This window comes from Hemitrygon akajei, chromosome 27 (genome assembly GCF_048418815.1).
Source record: "Hemitrygon akajei chromosome 27, sHemAka1.3, whole genome shotgun sequence".
NCBI classification, from domain to species: domain Eukaryota; kingdom Metazoa; phylum Chordata; class Chondrichthyes; order Myliobatiformes; family Dasyatidae; genus Hemitrygon; species Hemitrygon akajei.
In genome coordinates this window covers 20,311,357-20,326,488 of record NC_133150.1, presented here as the reverse complement: position 1 = coordinate 20,326,488, position 15,132 = coordinate 20,311,357, and the positions used below count along the sequence as shown (strand labels likewise).

At 41.6% G+C, this 15,132-nt stretch overlaps 1 protein-coding gene across 1 annotated transcript in view; it reads right to left on the bottom strand.

Moving 5' to 3' along the window:
* The window catches only part of LOC140717169 (peptidase inhibitor 16-like), a 45,905-nt gene extending 31,770 nt beyond the window's left edge, over positions 1 to 14,135 (bottom strand). The window contains exons 1-4 of the mRNA XM_073030459.1: positions 13,819 to 14,135; positions 9,604 to 9,822; positions 5,941 to 6,050; positions 5,599 to 5,687 (exon numbers count right to left, since the gene is read on the bottom strand). Of these exons, the coding sequence (XP_072886560.1) occupies positions 5,599 to 5,687; positions 5,941 to 6,050; positions 9,604 to 9,822; positions 13,819 to 13,971 (571 nt within the window). The 5' untranslated portion in view covers positions 13,972 to 14,135. The remainder of the gene's footprint in view (positions 1 to 5,598; positions 5,688 to 5,940; positions 6,051 to 9,603; positions 9,823 to 13,818) is intronic.
* Between the last annotated feature and the right edge of the window lie 997 nt (positions 14,136 to 15,132).

Here is a 15,132-nt window from a genome sequence, read left to right as displayed (position 1 = left end):
TTCCAATATTGCAAAATATGGAATCTAGAGGATTGTGAAATCTTTTTAAAAAACCAACCACCAAACGTCAACTAACAAAGCAATAAAGAAAGAAAATATGAAATAATAAAGTAAGCTAGCCAATAATATAAAAGACGATACCAAAAGGTTTTTTTTTTCAGATTTAAAAAGAGTAAAAGAGAGGCGAGGATGGATATGAGACCACTAGAAAATACCCTGGAGAGGTAGTACTGGGGACAAAAAAATCGCAGACAAACTCAATAAGTATTTTGCATCATTCTTCACTGTGGAAGTCACTAGCAGTATGCCAGAGATTGTCAGGGGGCAGAAGTGAGAGCAGTTGCTTTTACTAAGGAGAAGGTGCTTGGGAAGATGAAAGGTCTAAAGATCATAAGATATAGAGAATCGGGCCATTTGGCCCATTGAGTCTGCTCTGCCATTTCTTCCTGGCTGATTCAATTTTCTTTTCAGCCCCAATCTCCTGCATTCCCCATAACCCTTCATGTCCTGACCAATGAAGAATCTATCAACCTTTGCCTTAAATATGCATAAAGGCTTGGGCTCCACAGCTGCCTGTGGCAAAGAATTCCACAGACTCAAAACTCTCCGGCTAAAGAAATTCCTCCTCATCTCCATTCTAAAAGGGTACCTCTCTATTATGAGACTTTGTCCTCTGGCCTTAGACTCTCCCACCATAGGAAATATCCTCTCCACATCCACCCTATCAAGGCTTTTCACCATTTCAATGAGATCTCCCCCTCATTCTTCTGAATTCCAGTGAATACAGGCCCAGAGCCAACAAACACTCTTCATATGACAAACCATTCAATCCTGGAATCGTTTTCATGAACCTCTCTGGTTACACCACATGCTTTCTAAGATAAGGGGTCCAAAACTGCTCACAATACTCCAAGTGAGGCCTCACCAGTGCTTTACAAAATCTCAACATTTATATTCTAGTCCTCTTGAAATGAATGCTAACATTTGATTTGTCTTCCTCACCACAGACTCAACCTGCAAACTAACCTTTAGGGAATCCTGCACAAGAATTCCCAAGTCCATTGGCACCTCAGTTTTTTGTATTTCCTCTTCATTTAAAAAAATAGTCGTTTCAGTTCTTTGACCAAAGTGCATGACGTCACACTTACCAATACTACGCTCCATTTGCCATTTCATTGCCCACTCTCCTAATCTGTCTAAGTCCTTCTATAGCCTCAAACTACCTGTCCCTCCATCTATCTTCAAATCATCTGTAAACTTTACAATGCCATCAATTCCCTCATCCAAATCATTAACATATAAAGTAAAAAGAATCGGTTCCAAAACAAACCATTGTGGAACACCACTAGTCACCGGCAGCCAGTCAGAAAAGGTTCCCTTTATTCCCACTCTTTGCCTCCTGCCAATCAGCCACTGCCTTATCCATGCTAGAATCTTCCCTGTAATACCATGGGCTTGCAGTTTGTTAAGCAGCCTCATGTGTGGCATATTGTCAAAGGCCTTCTGAAAATCCAAGTACACAACATCACCTGGCTGTTTTTCTCCTACATGCACACGGGCTCCAGAGATTAGGACAACGAGGAGGTGGTTGTAGGAGGCAGAGGAGTGGCTATGGGATTACCTTGATTCAGTTGCATCGGCCATGTTCAACAACTCAGTGGATCTGAATGAGTACACCATGGTTGTCATAGACTTAATAAAAACCATCCTAGATGAATGTGTCCCCACAAAATCATTCAGAGTCATCCACAACCAGAAGCCCTTGATGGACCATGAGATCTGTAATCTGCTGAGGGCCGTATCAGAGACACTTGGGAATGACAACCAAGTAACTTACAAGAGGTCCCGATATGACATCTGGCAAGCCATCTCATTTGCAAAGTGGTAACTCGGGACCAAACTTGAATTAATGAAGGACGCCTGGCAGCCGTGGCAGGGCTTGAAAGCGATCACCTCTTACAAAGTGAAATCAAGTAACGTAAGTGACAAAAGGACTTGGCTTCCAGATGAGCTCAATTCCCTCTACACTTGCTTTGACTGGCAAAACATGGAAGAACCTTCACAAGTCCCCACAGGCCCCAGTGACCCTGTGATTTCAGTCTCTGAGGCCGATGTGAGATCGTCCTTCAGGATGGTGAACCCAAGGAATGCATCCAGCCCAGACGGGGTACCTGTCCAAGTACTAAAGACTTGTGTTGATCAACTAGCTGGAGCTTTCGCCAATACCTTTAACCTCTTGCTTCGTCAGTCAGAGGTACGCACCTGTATCAAACAGGATTCAATAATACCAATGCCTAAGGAAAACATGGTAGGCTGCTTTAAGAACTATCATCCAAAAGCACTTACATCCACTGTGATGAAGTGTTTTGAGAGGTTGGTGATTAAACATATCGACTCCTGCCTGAGAAGTGTCTTGAATCCATTCCAATTTGCCTACCGGCTCAACAGGTCCATAGCAGATGCCATTTCATTGGCTCCTCACACAACCCTGGACTATTTGGACAGCAAAGCCGCATATATCAGGATGCACTTTATTGATTACAGCTCAGCATTCATTACTATTAACCCTTGGAAACAAATCAATAAGGTTCAAGACATTGGCCTCATTACGTCCTTCTGCAATTGGATCCTCAATTTCCTCACTTGCAGTTTGGATTGGCAACAGTATCTCCTCCACAACCTCCATCAGCACCAAAGGGGCGCATGCTTAGCTCCCTGCTCTACACTGCGAGATAGAGCTGGTGAGTCATGGAGAAGTTCTGCAGGCTATGTACAATACTTCCAAATATACCTCTTTTGAATTACTCTCACTGCAACCTGCAGCTTGTAATGTCCTTTTAAATCAACTTTAGATTTCACAACACACACAAAATGCTGGTGGAACACAGCAGGCCAGGCAGAAGGGTCTCGGCCCTTAACATAGACAGTGCTTCTCTTTATAGATGCTGCCTGGCCTGCTGTGTTCAACCAGCATTTTGTGTGTGTTGTTTGAATTTCCAGCATCTGCAGATTTCCTCGTGTTTGCTCTTTAGATTTCACAATCTTCTGAAGGACTCAGCAGACCAAGCAGGTATGGCATCTTTAGGTGGACAAAGGTTCATCATCATGGCTGAAAGCAAGGCCAGCAAGGGTGGGTGACTCCAAGCCAGGCTGAAACGCAGAGGGATGAGGCCCCCACTACCCAGCATCTTGCTAGCAAATGTGCAGTTGCTGGAGGACCTGAGGGCAAGATTGCTGCATATTCTATGTATGTCTGAGCGAGGCTTGGGTTTCTCCAGGCATACCAGATACACCGATCAAACTGGAAGGCTTCTCAATCTGCTGTATGGTCCAGACCACTGATTTGGAATAAATAAAATGGTGGAGGTGTGTCTTTCATGATAAACTCTTGGTAGTGCTCCAATGTAGTTGTTTTGTCAAACTCATGTTCCCCTAATCTTGAACACTTGATGGTCAAATGCCATTCATTCTATTCACCTAGGGAGTTCTCCTCCATAATCCTGGCTGCAGTTTACATACCACCAATGACTGATTATAATCAAGGGCATGAGACACTACATGATTCCCTCTCCAAACTAAAACCAGTCCATACCAATGCATTTCAGATCATAGTCAGGGATTTCAACCAGGCCTGTTTGAAGAAAACCCTGCTCAATTAGCATCAACACATAACCTGTAGTACCAGAGGTCCCAACACACTAGACCACTGTTATACTAAGATAAGCAATTCCTCATGTTCCATGCCCAGATGGCACTTCAGTAAATCTGAACACTTTGTTGTCCTTCTCCTACCTTCAAACAGGCAGAGGCTAAAGAGCAACACTCCAGAGATTAGGACAACAAAGAGTTTGCAGGAGGCAGAGGAGCAGCCAGACTGCTTCGAGCCAGAGGACTGGACTGTGTTCAAGGACTCATCTGTGGATCTGAATGAATACACCATGGTTGTCACAGACTTTATTAAAAAAAAAGTTGTAGATGTGCGAGTTTCCACAAAATCATTGAGTCTTCCCCAATAAAAAGCCCTGGATGAACCATGAGATCTGCAACTGCTGAGAGCCAGATCCGAGGCATTCAAGTCTGATCAAAAAAAGTTACAAGAGGTCCAGGTACAATCTCCAGAAAGCTATCTTATGGCAAAGTGGTAAATCCAGACTAAACTTGAATCAACAAAGGATGCTCGACAGTTGTGCCAGGTCTTCAATATTATCACCTCTTATAAAGTTAAATCAAGTGACATAGGCGAGAGCAGGGCTTTGCTTCCAGATGAGCTCAATACCTTTTATGCTCACAATGACCGGACAAAACATGGAGGAACCATCACAAACTCCCACAGCCCCTGACAATCCTGTGATTTCAGTCTCTGAGGCTGATGTGGGAGTAGCCTTCAGCGGGGAGAACCCACGAAAAGCATCCAGCCCAGACAGGGTACCTGGCCAAGTACTAAAGACCTGTTCTAATCAACTGGCTGGTGTGTTCACTGAGATCAATAACCTCTCGCTTCGGCAATTTCAGGCACCCACCTGCTTCAAGCAGGCTTCAATCATACTGATACCAAAGAAAAACGTGATAACCTGCCTCAATAAGTATTATCCAGTAGCACTTACATCCACAGTGATGAAGTGTTTTGAGAAGCTGGTGGTGAAACTTTGAACTCTGAACTATCCATCTAGTTTTGAATCGGGAATTAGCCTATGAACCCACATGGCTTTGAGATTTGGGAGTGAGCCCGAGCACCCCAGGCAAACCCATGCAGAGAACAAGTGCAAACTCCATTCAGACAACCTTAGAAGAGAGGATCAAATGAAGTCTGCTGGTGCTGAGATGTTCTCCTGCCAAGTTCGACCTTCTACAGCAAGGGAGTAGGTTGTAATCTGTTCTCTGAACAGAGTTTATCAGTGGTCAGTGTGATCTTGACTGGAAACAGGAATATAGTAACATACAAACTGGTGAAGGAACTTAGTGGGTCAGGCGACATCTATGGAAGAAAGCGTTTTGGGTCGAGGCCCTCTCTCTGGATTGGAGTTCAATGTTGTTTATGATCTGCTGGTTTTTGCTTTTTGAAACAAGCAGCAGATTTAAGTGAAGATGTCCATGTAAACAGCAAAATGTCTCCTGCATGTTAAAGTTGGAAAATTGCTCAGGATAATTCTGTAAAAGCCTTCTCTCCTTACCACGCTCCTCCCTTTAGAGTTCAGTACATAGAATTATATAAAAAAAGTCAATAGTAATCAATTTACAACTAACAGTGATTTTGTTTCATATTGCTAGTGGTAGGCCCACTGCTACTGATTGCTTGTTCAGCTGTACAAATATCAGAAAGAAAATTAGTCAGGTCATAGTGCTCTAGAATGCAGAGCAGCATCAAATCCGTACAGCATGCCAATTTTTGCAACAGCTTACCCACTTGAGAGTGTTTGTTGCACTTAGAGTCTCACCAAAATAGATCTGGTATAAATCATGTCAGATAATAGTTTGTAAACTTTGAATATTAGGTTAGAACAACTTCAAGATCCATGATATTTTAAAGAGATAAATAGCAGAGGAAGACAATAAGTCAGTTACAATTTAGTTTCAATTATCATGCAAAAGCATACTTACTGCAAAGGTTATCAATGCACTTATATTCAGGTGGACAGGCACTGCAGGGAGCTCCTTTCTTATACGGTTTTGAACCAATGTAATTACCTCTGAGAAAAGAAATACCATGCAAAAATCTGATCAGAATTTTCAAATGTTTTGTATTCACAAATAATGCAAAAGATATTTTGGATCTGTGACTTTTACTCATTATGCACTTATTTACATTAATGGTGGCATATTATTACTTCATCGTCAATGACTGAATATTAATTGAAGAGATCAGAGACGCAAAGGTGTAACATAAGAAATGTATTTTATTCTAGATTGGCTAAAAGATCCTTGCAGGTAATTTGTACTTACGGAGGTGCATAGTTGCATACCAGAATAGAGAGTTTTTTACTATCCAGACCTTGCAGTTTATCACAAAAGTGAGCACCGCAGCCCACTTTGTCACTGGTGGCCCATACTACCTGTAAAACAATGGGATACATGTGAAATCGAATATTTTGCTAAACTGAGCTTACGATGATCTGTAAACATGAGGTAAGTTAGTTGACATTTATGATCAAGAATGATTGTTGTGCCCTCCAGATCAGTTCTGACATGTCAGAGCCTCTGATGTGCACAAGAAACCATTATATTGTTTTCTTTTAAACTGCTGTTGAAATCTTAACCTTAACCTAGAAAATTTCCACAGTTTTGGTTAACCCTATGGTTTTTCCATCCTGCCATTGTTGTTTTATTTCTTTTAAAATCTCCACCTCCTGCTTACTGTTGGCAGTTCCACCATTCATCACGCAAGTAAACACAACTAATGTTATTATCATTGGGAAAGGCAACTTGAAATATTTTAGCTTTCAGCTGGTGAAGATCCAAATTTCCCTAATGACTGTTACATTATTCCAAGTTTTTCACATTCCCCATTCTGTGGAGAAGTCTGTTCCCTAAGCCAATGATTCAATTTGTAATTACAGTACTCCTATAACTTACTTTCTCAGACTTAAACCTTTGCCTCAATGTCACACGTCAGTTTCAATTATTTCTAATAGTTTTGTATAGCATGAAAACAAGTCATCCAGCCCACTGAGACAGAAGATAATCAAGCACCTTTCTGCAATAATCTCATTCCCTTCCTTCCCCCATACATCAGGGCAAATTACATTGCCTACTAATTTATCAATCTAAAAACACAAGACAATCTGCAGATGCTGTAAATCCAAAGCAACACACACAAAATGCTGGAGGAACTCAGCAGGCCAGGCAGTATCTGTGGAAAAGAGTAAACAGTCAATGTCCCGGCCATCATCCTTTTATCAGGACTGAGTGAAGTTAGAATGGAAGGAGAGTGTTAAAGTCGAGATGGTTGATGTCTCATCCGCAGTTAGCAATAAAAAGATCCAGAGTAGGTAGAAGACCAGGGCAGGGTGTCCAGGAAGAGGAGTGCTGAAGGCAGGAGGAGGGGGGTCATCAGTGCGGGCTGCAGAGTGCCTGGCAAAGAAGTCGGCATGGAGATGGAGGTGGTGGAAGAAGAACTTAGCATAATGACGGGCACAGAACTCACTGAGGTGCAGGCACAGTGGGGACAAAGGTGAGGCCCTTACTGAGGGCCGAACGTTCTGCCTCAGAGAGGGGAAGTTCGGAGGAAATGGGATCAGAAGGAGGAAGATGGTTGGTAGAGTCTGAGGAGAGAGAAGAGCTGGAGCGTTCAGGGAAGATGGGATGGGAGGAATATGAAGGCTCCAAGGATCCAAGGATTGACGGTGGAATCTGAGAGACATGGGATTGCAGAATTATGATGGAGAAAGGGGTTCCAGCAGCAGCATGTTAATTCTCAGCGCTGTCAGTCAAGGTATCAATCTACATGTTGTTGGGATACTGGAGAAAACTGGACCAATGTTAGACAAAATACACAATGTCACACAAAGAACATGCAAATTCTGCACAGACACCACAGGAAGTCAAGGTCGAACCCAGGTCACTGGAGCTGTTAATTGTTTCACAATTTAAGGTGATCATCTCTCAGCAGCCTCCATTCAGGGCCGAAAAGCCTAAATAGCTCCTCATAATTCTGAATTGTGACACCTTTGATGAACAGCACAGCTCACTTCCGCATTGCTTAGTGATCAGAATAGACAAAGCACACAAGGCCAGGCCTTAACTTGAACCTCAGAATCAGAATCAGGTTTAATATCACTGGCATATGTCGTGAAATTCTTCTTACTATAGTTTACAGTTTTTATTGTTATGTATTACTGCCACATAACAAATTACATGATATATGCCAGTGATATTAAACCTGATTCTGAAACTACATGATGTAAAAAGTTAAATTAAATAAGTAGTACCAAACAAGAAAAAAGTAGTAGCATAATTGTGTTCAAGGTTTCAATGTCCATTCAGAAATCTGATGGAAGAGGGGTAGTAGCTACTCCTGTAACACTGAGTGTGTACCCTCAGGCTCCTGTACCTCCTTCCTGATGATAGCAATGAGAAGGCGGCAAGTCCTGGGTGATGGGGGTCCTTAATGATGGATCGTTTGAGGCATCGTTCTTTGAAATTTCCTGGATGCTGGAGTGTTTGTATTCTCCTTCCATGGTTTTGTAGTTCAGCATTTGATTATTCTTCTGAATTATCTTTTATTAGGCATGTGCGTTTGATACATTCCGATACACGAAAATTCACACTGTCCCACATTAAATTTGAGATGTCATTTTATATCCATTTTCACACTTGGTCCTTCCCATTCTGTTATTTCTAATCTGATTCTTTTGCCCCTTCTAGTTTGGCAAGATCTGTGAATATAAGCAACTTTCACTTCGAAGTCAGTAATAGTGATGAAAAGACCTTTAATTTTGAAGATGTGTATTCAAAGATACAGAATAGACAACATGTTATAGCTGTGTAATTTGATTAATTTTAAGCTAACAGGAGTCTTTGAATCAGATATACGTTGAATCAGAGAGGTAAACATATAAATGGACATAGGATAAATTTAACAGCTCTATTTGTTTTTCATTATCCTTCCCTGCCCCCCGCCACACCTTATATATGGAAATGATATACATATGTTTACCCAGGTCTAGGGGCAAATAGGAGTGAATAATGAGCAAAATAAATGAGCAGGTGACAAAATAAATACAATCAGTGATGTCCCAAGATAGCAGTGTCTGCTATGATGTCGAAAAGTATTTATTTGAGAATTGTTATTAACAGATACTCAAAAAATGAAAAAAGTAGTTGCAATGACAGACTCCAGAGTTGGAGGAAAAAGAGTTTGCTTTGATAATGAGTCATATTTTGAATGCAAAATGAAAACCGATTATGATATTATGCTCAGATTTAAATGATGGAAGAGAACTGTATGGATGCTTAAAATTCAGTGGTTCAAAAATGGATACTAAGAGAGCTCTCCAGCAGCATTGGTCACTTTGACCCAAGTGCTGCAGCTAATTCAAAATAACTTATGAAAGCAGAGTTTATGAAACTAGGTAAGTTTTATGTGATTTTAGCCCTTGAATTGGAAGGGCAGTCGAAAAGGATCTACATTCCTTGGAGGGATGTGTGAGCAATGAATGCAAGTGTGCATTTCCTGAACTCAGACGATTGTAAGTAAATGAATGAAGACACCAAAATCTGCAACAAATCTAATTCAGCAACAAATCGGGTATAAAATGTAAAGTTATGAGGAGGAAATTCATATTGCATTAAGATTAAGACATGAAAGAGATGGAAAGCCCATACTCTCATTTTCCTCTCTAATTAAATAAGAGATTCAACACTTTTATAAAGGTAATTCACAGAGCAAGAAATTATATGGTAGTGACACACTTCACACAATTTAAAAGGGTATCTAGACTGTATGTGCAAGCTCAGACCTATTCTAAAGTGTTCATTTCATCAATATCAAGCAACTTCCTCAATTTCACAATATTCCAAGCTTGATGAGGTACCACAGTTGCACAGCTTTTAAATACTAAGGCAAAAAATACAATAAAGTTTTGAGAAGCAAGTAAGAAGTCATACCTGGGTATAGTGCCCACACATCTTTCCTGGGGTGCACGCCATTGTGTCATATGTGTAATCTTGAACTTCTCGATACCAGTCCTCCACTCCTTTTACCGGATTTAGTTGACCATTTGTTGCATATAAATTTTCTCCTATTCTCCCTCTGTTTGGATTGTGTTCCCACACACATTTCTTTGCATACTTTTGAGCAATTTTCTCCAACTGTCTGTCCCATCTCTAAAAGTAAATCCATTGATCAGAAAATGTAAAATCAGGACTTTATCAGAATTGAACAAGCAGCAGTAACTCAGTCCTGCTCTGAGCAAGTAAATGTGGCGATATAAAATTTACTCCGTGATAAACATTATGAGACATTGTTTGATAATATTATGTAAAACAGTGGTTATGCATAGTGAGGTTGTTAATGCAGTCTACAGTATTCAAAATTTAGTCTTTATATTTCAACTTTATTTCTTGTCCTTATGTACAGACATGCCTACCAGTGTTTTACAGATATGCAATCATTCTGTGTATATAAGCTATCTTATGTATTTATATTTATTTTGTTTTTTAAATTATCACTTTCTTATATTTGTTGTGCTGCATCAGATCTGGAGTACAATTATTTCATTCTCCTTTCTACTTGTGTACTGGAAATGGCATTAAACAATCTTGAATCTTCATTGTTCATTGCCTCCAGCAACCCTCACAAGCAGCTAGCTCAATGAATATTTATTTGTCCGAGTCTTGTTGAATTCAACAATCGTTTCCCCACTACTAGTGAGGTTTATTTGTGAGAGACCTCAACAGGACAGTGAACCAACCCTGCAGAATCAGTAAGAAGAACTACACTTCCTTACCCTGCTAGGAATCAGATACAAACAATTGTACAATAAGTCTTGTCAAGTCAAGTCAAGTTTTATTGTCAGTTCGACCATAACTGCTGGTACAGTACACAGTAAAACCGAGACAATGTTTTTCATGACCATGGTGTTACATGAAACAGTACAAAAACTAGACTGAACTACGTAAAAAACAAAACAGAAAAAAACCTACACTAGAGTACACTACATTATCACCTTGCATCTGGTGGAAAGTACAGACCTGTATCAGAAGGGTCCTACGCTTGTGCAAAGTATTTTGAACTAGCAGACGCCTCACTATTCTTTTAACTGAAAAATAATTACAAATGATATACAATACTTTTCATGCCCTACGATAATCCAAATGTGCTGCATGCATAGTGATTATTTTTGTACTTCTGCAAGTTAATACATCAGCTAATTTGTATGTACTATGATCCCACAAAGGAGAAAATGATGACTGATCAATAGCTGGTCAGAAAATGTCCAACTTTTGTTTCTCCAAATAGACCTGTAAAACTGTTCTAAACTCTGGGACAGGCAGACTTATTTGAAAGATTTCGCCTCTGACAGTGCAGAAATCACTCACTACATTACTGGATCTGTTTAGCTCGTGTGCTAGAATTGGTTTTGAACCCATAACCTACTTTATGAATAACAGTCCAAACCTAGACCATTTTGTTTTCTTTTCTACTGAATTATAATAAAAATACTCTGTCAACACCCCCTCTATCCACCACCCTCCCCACCCTTTATAAAAGTATATTCAAAAACATTTTTACCTGTGTTTCCTAATGCAGCTATTAAACTGCAACTATCTCGAGGAATTATGTGTAAATCAGCATTAATCTGATCAGCCCTTAGATCTTAATCAAAGAAAAATAAATAGATGCTAAACAGCACAAAATGCTGGGGCTACACAGGAGGTCAGCCACCATCAGTGGAGAGGAATTGTCACGTACCCTGTGACCGGGTTACCAAACCAGCAGAAATGGAATAATATGTTGGAGTCTGGTGGTACTGTAACTAAAAGTGTTTATTAATAAACTAAGTAATACAGTATTATAAAATGCAAATATACATAAAACAGGTTAGCAATGATATATACAGAAGTGTGGAAATAGGAATCAAAACCAAGCTCTATCGAAGTCTAGGGGTAAATGAATAGTCTTAAGATGGTGCAGAGTTCAGTTCAGTTTAGTTTAAGTCGAGATAGTTGCTGCTGTACCATTGGAGAGAGAGAGGGAGAGAGGTGATACCGTTGCAGCAGGCAAACCTTCGTTGTCTTCTTGTCCTGTTGTGGTCACCGACTGTGACCCCTCCGTTCCCGACCAGACCATTCTTCAGTGGTGAGCCTGTCACCCAGACGAGGGTGGACACACACACAAGCCCCCACCGGTCCGTTTTCACACACTGTGAGCCTCTGATCAATTCCCCCGAATCGATCCTCCAAACCCCCACCTTCCTGTGGGTGCACAACGCTCTTTCAGTGTCCCGTGGCGTGTCTGCCTGTGTCTCAGCAGGCTTGCTTTTTATCTCCCCTGCCAGGGTACCGGCCATCCATCAACTGCCCATCACCTGGTCCCGCCTTGCTGTCTCAGCAAGAATCTTACAAGTAGGCAAAAGTGTCCTTGGAGCAAAAGTAAACAAATATCGAAGAAGCCATAATACTAAATCATCTCTCTCTCTCATTATCAGCATCTGCAGCAGGATGCCTCCCCCCTCTTCTTCTTCTCTCTCTCTCTCTCGTTAGCAGCATAGTTCACAGGGGGGTCAACTCTGGACCCCATCTGCCCCTGGTTTGCTCATCACACATCACAGAATAAACAGTCAATGTGTCAGGACACGACCCGTCATCAGGACAGCAACAGAAAGGGGAAAACGGTGGGGAGAGGGGAAGGAGTACAAGTTAGCAAGTTTTAGGTAGACCATGTGAGGGTGTGGGGGGGGTGGGGAGTGAAGTGAGAATTTGGGCTGTGGTTAGTGGAAAAGGTAAAGTGCTGAAGAAGGAGCAACTTAAAAGGAGAGTGGAGCGAACCATGAGAGGACTTGTGGAAACTGTGTGGTGGTTTCTTTCGAACTTATAGTCTTTTAACATCTCTGGACTATTTTTACTGTGCCCATGGTCTGTTTTTTTTAATCAATTATGCTATTGTTTGCACTGTTGTAACTATGTGGTTTTGTGCAGGTCCTGTAGCTTTAGTTTTTTGTCTTGTTTTGTCTGGTGGGTTTGGAGCTTCTTTCCGGGGAACGCGCTAAGACGGTAGCGCGATATTAATACGCAGCAGCCTCTCCGGACTCTGGATTGGGGATTGCCAAACGTTACGTGGATTTTCTGGTGTAGTCTGTTTTGTCACGTGCTTTTGTGATGTCATTCTGGAGGAACGTTGTCTCATTTCTTAACTGCATTGCATTTGTGGTTTCTAAATGACAATAAACTGAATCTGAATCTGAGAAAGGGATGGAGGAGGGGCAACAGAGATAGGTGAAGAGGCAGGTGCCGAGAAGGTGCAAGCAGGGAGCCCGGATGAGGAATAGAAAAAGAGAGGTGTGTGAGGGGGAGGGAGGGGTGCAGATTGCAGAGGTTATTGAAATCAATGTCAGTTTGGAGATGACCCAGTTCTGATATGAAGTAGTGCTTTCCAACCCGAGAGTGGTCTCATAATGGCAGCAGAGGAGGCCATATACCGACGTGTCGGAATCGGAATGGCAAGTAGGATTAAAGAGGGTGGCCTCCCGCTTTTCCAGCCTGTTGCGGACAGAGCGAAGGAGGGTCTCAAGCCAGAAACGTCGATTACTTATTCCTCTCTATAGACGCTGCCCGAGCTGCCGAGTTCCTTCTCATTCTGTGTGTGTTACTCTGGAATATCTTGTGTTTATTAAGATATCTCTATTTTGATATTACATGGACGGACTCAGTCTCACCAGAAAAGTTATAGCCAGTCAGTTTGGAGAGACCTTGCAAGTTTCACCCATTGTGGCCGTTCCGTTCTTCATGAAGCACCCTTTCGTCTCCTCCGTGTTTCTATCTGATGGTCATGACCCTTTCAGCTCAGGTAAATTAAACTTCCATTCACTCTATCCACCTCACTCCGGTGCTGCTGTTTCCTTCTCGTCAAAATCCTCTCCCTGGTGGAAAGCTACGGGTGTGAAAACGTGCGCCTGTTGCATTTAAACGAGGCAGGACATCGCGGCGAAGTTCAGCGCGCAAACCGAGACTCCACCAGACGGTCGAAATTCGCGCCCTCGCCGCAAGTAGTTAAAACAATGTCGGTGAAGAGTCATCAGGCAAATTGTGAGTGTCAGGGACAAATCCCGCCAGGATTTCTGTTATATTTAGATTCGGTGAGAAAGAATTAACTCCACTTACCATTTTCAGCATGTTGCTGGCATCGGGTACCTTGGAGCGAAACTCATTGTGCGAATTAACCACGGCTTTCTTCTCTGCAAAGGTGAGAGCGGGGGCTGGCTGGGGCAGTTCCAGTGCAATGAACAGGAGCAGTACTTGCAGAGTCGGAGTCATCCTTCCTCGCTGCTCCCGTGGCGGGTCAGAAGTGGTTCACTTAACTTTATACGTGGACACTCCTGGTCTGAGGGAGAGAAAGCGGAGCCCATGATAATAACCCTGGAAACGGTGACGCCTCGGCTTTGTGACCCCTCCGCTTTATTTCGCAGCACCAAAGCCGGGGCTGGTGGCAATTACTAACAGGTTTGAATCAGGAGACACAGATGTTGAAGGTGGGGCTCTGTGATCTCCTGGAAAAGGAGCTTTTGGGGAGCCGATGTACATATGTGTTGCGAGCACCGCTGGCAAGGGCGACAGTTTCCCCTGTTGTCTCGGAGAAGGTGGTGCTGAACTGTTTTCCTGAACTATTGCAGTCCTTCAGTGTAGACTTTGTGTCACTGCACATCCATTCTGATATGAAATATATATGTATACACTGTGCGTATATATACATATATATATAGTGGAAGAAATTTTGTTACTAGCTAGATACTAAGGGGTTAGAGAGTTTTTTTTCACAGCACCCTTAAACTGCTTCTGCAGGACTGCTGTAAAGGGCTAACTAGCTTGAGAGGGAGTAATCAAAGCATAATCACGTGATGTTCTGTTTTTTTTAAATAGCTGAACTTCAAGGTTGTAGACAGAAATAGCTTTGAATAGATAAAGATAACAGTAACCTGATTATATTTTTTTTTACTGTGCTAAGACATGATTATTGAGCAAAGGAATTACCTGCTTGCATGCTGTATTTCACAAACGTGCTTGGAAGCTTTTGATAACATACACTATGTCTATATAATGATAAAAGTCTGTGTACTCGGGGAGAGTCTCAAGAACTCTGCTTTAAGAGGTTGAGCTCTCCATGATACGTATCATGTTTTAATAAAGACTTTCAAAAGCAATCTCCCTTCGTGTCCGAGTAATAGCTTTTCTGCAACATATATATATATATATTGCTTTTAAATAGAAACCCGTTATCAGAATCAGATTTAATATCACCGGCATATATCGTGAAATTCATTATCTGTCTTATTAACGTACAGTATGGTAATGAAGTTTAAGATATCTCTCTGTCTCTCTCTCTCTGTCTCTCTCTCTCTCTCTCTCTCTCTCTATATATATATATATATATATATATATATATATATATTCATTCAGCCACCTGCTGGCTAAAGAAAT